The sequence below is a fragment of the Solanum verrucosum genome, unplaced genomic scaffold, assembly GCF_900185275.1.
Source record: "Solanum verrucosum unplaced genomic scaffold, falcon-dt-bn FXZP01000279.1, whole genome shotgun sequence".
In the NCBI taxonomy this organism is placed as follows: Eukaryota; Viridiplantae; Streptophyta; class Magnoliopsida; order Solanales; family Solanaceae; genus Solanum; species Solanum verrucosum.
The window spans coordinates 674,260-677,724 of NW_026020289.1; the positions used below are offsets into that span (position 1 = coordinate 674,260).

General features: G+C 35.6%; 1 protein-coding gene across 1 annotated transcript; it reads right to left on the reverse strand.

Moving 5' to 3' along the window:
- Positions 1-655: 655 nt before the first annotated feature.
- LOC125834351 (membrane steroid-binding protein 2-like) lies at positions 656-2,659 on the reverse strand. The gene is made up of 2 exons (XM_049513505.1): positions 2,237-2,659; positions 656-1,306 (listed from the first exon to the last, which is right to left on the reverse strand). Exons 1-2 carry the CDS (start codon positions 2,545-2,547, stop codon positions 895-897), a joined length of 723 nt encoding a protein of 240 aa, XP_049369462.1. The 5' UTR covers positions 2,548-2,659; the 3' UTR covers positions 656-894.
- Between the last annotated feature and the right edge of the window lie 806 nt (positions 2,660-3,465).

A 3,465-nucleotide genomic window follows, 5' to 3' on the forward strand; every position in this document is an offset into this window, starting at 1 on the left:
CAAACATTTTCATAACTAGAAAAATGTTTAAAAGTCAAAATCATTTAAAAATAAGTTAATTCAGACGGGCACATAAATAGATATGATAATACGATCGGTATCAAAAGACTTGCTTTCGACCTTTTACACCCCCTAGAATTTACTACCCAAATTTTCTTGAGGTCTTCAAAGTTCAACCTACAGTATTCACCACATACAAACTTCTGGCACTTTTGATTTTATTGGCTTTAGAAAAACGTGCTCGGTAGGCTCTGGACTCCTTTGGTGCGACGAAAGCGAAAAGATGGCCTGGCCAGACTGCTCAGATTTGACGTTTGGTGTGTGTATTTATTTCAGTTCCATCAAATTGGTTGCATTACTTGTAAAGATCAGTTCATCAATAGAGTGCTTAAAACCTTTTTTGGCCTGCTGACTAAATATTGTTTGGTGATGAGACTAACAAAGATATTTCACGTGTTTAATATTTCGTGAAATTATTTTATTTGGTCATTAATATATTATTATGCCAGCTGTCTTATGTCTATACGGCTATACCAAACTTGTAGACTTCTCTTTTAGTGCTAAGCCATGAAATTCTCCAGAAACATCAAGTGTAGGCGTAAGAATTAGACGTAATATGGAGACTGCGACTGAACTGCAACATTAGATGCATTGGTTTAGACAAGATAAAGGGGCCTCTTTCCAGCCAAATCAAGCATGCATTACCTCAGTAAAGAACACCTCTATAGACTATTAAGACACAGGAAGTGAAATGTGCTTTGTTCATTATTTCATATAACAGTATAGAAATTTAGACTATATCTTGAGACAAGATGCCATGTATTTCAGATCTCCACAAAGCAGTTCCCTGTGGTTCTCACTTCTCAACTTGTCACTTGAACTAAATTGTCCCAATTAGTCTTTCTTGTCGACATCAGCCTCAGATTTGACCGCAGATTCAGCAGCCACAGTCTCTGAAGGGGCATCAGCATGAGCCTCGGAACCTTTTGATGGACCATCATCTTCCAATGGCTTGGCACTCCCTGAAGCATCACCCTCGGCAGGCTTAGCTTCACCATCAGTTGCTTCAACAGATCCGTCATTAGCTTCCCCATCATTTACTGGCACTGCCTGCTTCACAGTCCCAACTTTGACGTATTTGCTCATGAATTTGTACTCCCAATCTTGCAAGGCATCAAGCTCAAATGCACCAAGGCCAGAAATATCCCCTGTGAGATCTTTTTCCTCAAAGGACAGCTTGGCAAGAGCTCGACTAGCATCCTTTCCAGCAAACAATGCATAAGGTCCCCCAGGTCCATAGAACATTCTGCAGGAACACACACATTTAAACACCAAGATGACAAGTCCTCAGCATTTCATAAAGCTTAATGGTTGATTATGATACGTTAGGCTTACATTTGAGTAAGGAACTTATTCAGACTCGTATCAAGATATTTGATCTATCAGGCTATAAAGTTGTGGATGAATTTAATGTACATGAGACTAACAGAACACATAATTCATCTTTATTTGACGATTTGTCAGCTGAAACAAGGACAAGGATAAGTTTAACACTTCCGAATCCAAGAGTTATAAATTCAACTTAAGCAATTTATCCACTCCAACTGGACTTTACTGGACGTAAATAAAACTAGATAAACAACAAACTGAATATGTTTTCCGTCTCCTCAAAACCACAACAAAATAAGAATGAATACATTAGTTAAGAAGACTAGTTGATTACTATCTAAACGATGATGAACTGATGATAGCGAAGCTGTTTGAATTAAACATGGAGAACTCGAACCACTTGTCTAAGAATTACACACAGGTCACCTTTGCTATCTTGAGGAATTGAACCTAAGACATCTATAAGCCCTTTGGACCACTTTCGTCCTTCGACTAGAATCGTCACCTAACCAGCAGAGTTGCACACTTAATGGACATTCGAGAACATCAAACATCTCATCCAAAGACTTCCCCATCGAGTCAGGCACCAAAAGTAAGAAAACAGAATGGATATGGATTGTCAGGCCTACACAGTACACATCAGCCCAGATTACACAGGCCAAATCCAGAATATTAAGCAATAGCGTGTAAAATACCAAATTTCCATCACCTAAATTCACAATCATGAAAGTGAAACCCACCCCCAAAAGCAAATCACTCCAAAAATCCAAGTCAAAATCCAAAAGCATCAAACAAAAAAAAAAAACTGGCAAAATAGCTTACTCTACTTACAGATTAAGAAGAATACCTGCTCTGAGAAACATCATAGATCTGACCCTTAATAGCCATCAACAAAGGTTTTTTGGGATCAGACCCATCATATTCCTTCAACTCCTCTTCAGTGACTTCTCCAAGTTGAACAGGAGGTGGCAAAGCCTGTGTCTGTTCCTCGAAGTCTCTAGACCTTTGGTGGTGACCATGATCAGATGAGGGGAAAAACCCCGAGATAGCATAGTAGAAAGCAACAGCTAAAGCAACAATAGTGAAAATAGTTGCAGGAGATAGACCCGTGGATTCTATGATTGATTCTTTCCAGGCATCCCATTGTTGTAGGGCCATGCTTCTCCGACTCAGAAGGGATTTTGACTGGGAAAATATATGGAAAATGGGCGACACAAACGAAGCGGTGTGAGTGTTGAATGATGAAACGGGCGGATAGGGTTTGTTTATCTAGTGGCAACTGGACTACACACCATTTTTTCTAAAAATAAATAAATTACATTTTTTTATATTAATAAATAATTTAATTCTTTTTCTTAGCACCCGTTTGACTACAAATATATTTGAAAAACACTTCGAAAATAGTGTTTGGCTATACAACTTGCCACTACTTGGCAAAGTAGAATATTTGATAATTTTTAAAAATTTATTTTATAAAAAAAGTAACCATCATTTATTGATTGCAACTAATATTTATCTACTCAATTACTTCATTAATAATTAATAACTATTTCTCTCTGCTATCTATATAGAACGTGACAAAAAAGAACAATTCATTTTTAATGGGCTATAATTCATCTTGAATCAATGACAAGTTTAAGTATGTAATTACTGTATAATTGTTCTTGTTTGTATTGTTATTTTGTTTTTGTTGATTGTTATCAATTATGTTATACTGTTATATTTTAACAGAACATGTTCATTATAAAATGACAATACAAACTTAAAGGTATTTTAAATAATTTTTAGAACTTATGGGTATAAATCATCTATTTTTTTTAGAATGTTCAAATATTTCTCAAAAAATTTATGGTCAAACACTTGATGAAATTTCATTCAAAAATAATTTGCCAAGAATATTTAAAAATTTGGGGCCAGATGCTAGCTTAATAAGATGAATATTTATGAAATGTTTAATATCATAAATTTTAAAAAATAAAAATTCTTATATTTTGTGCTTAATCAAGCATTCTACATAAAACGGGGAGATTGAAGTAGTTAACACTTAGGTATTGTTTGGTTTGAATACAAGCTATG

What these genes read in the sequence shown, in the direction of transcription:
- LOC125834351 (XM_049513505.1), bottom strand. Translation starts at nt 2,547, where the DNA reads ATGGCCCTACAACAATGGGATGCCTGGAAAGAATCAATCATAGAATCC. An exon ending in TATGATGTTTCTCAGAGCAG is followed by an intron (nt 1,307 to 2,236) that starts GTATTCTTCTTA and finishes GTGTTCCTGCAG; the next exon opens with AATGTTCTATGGACCTGGGG.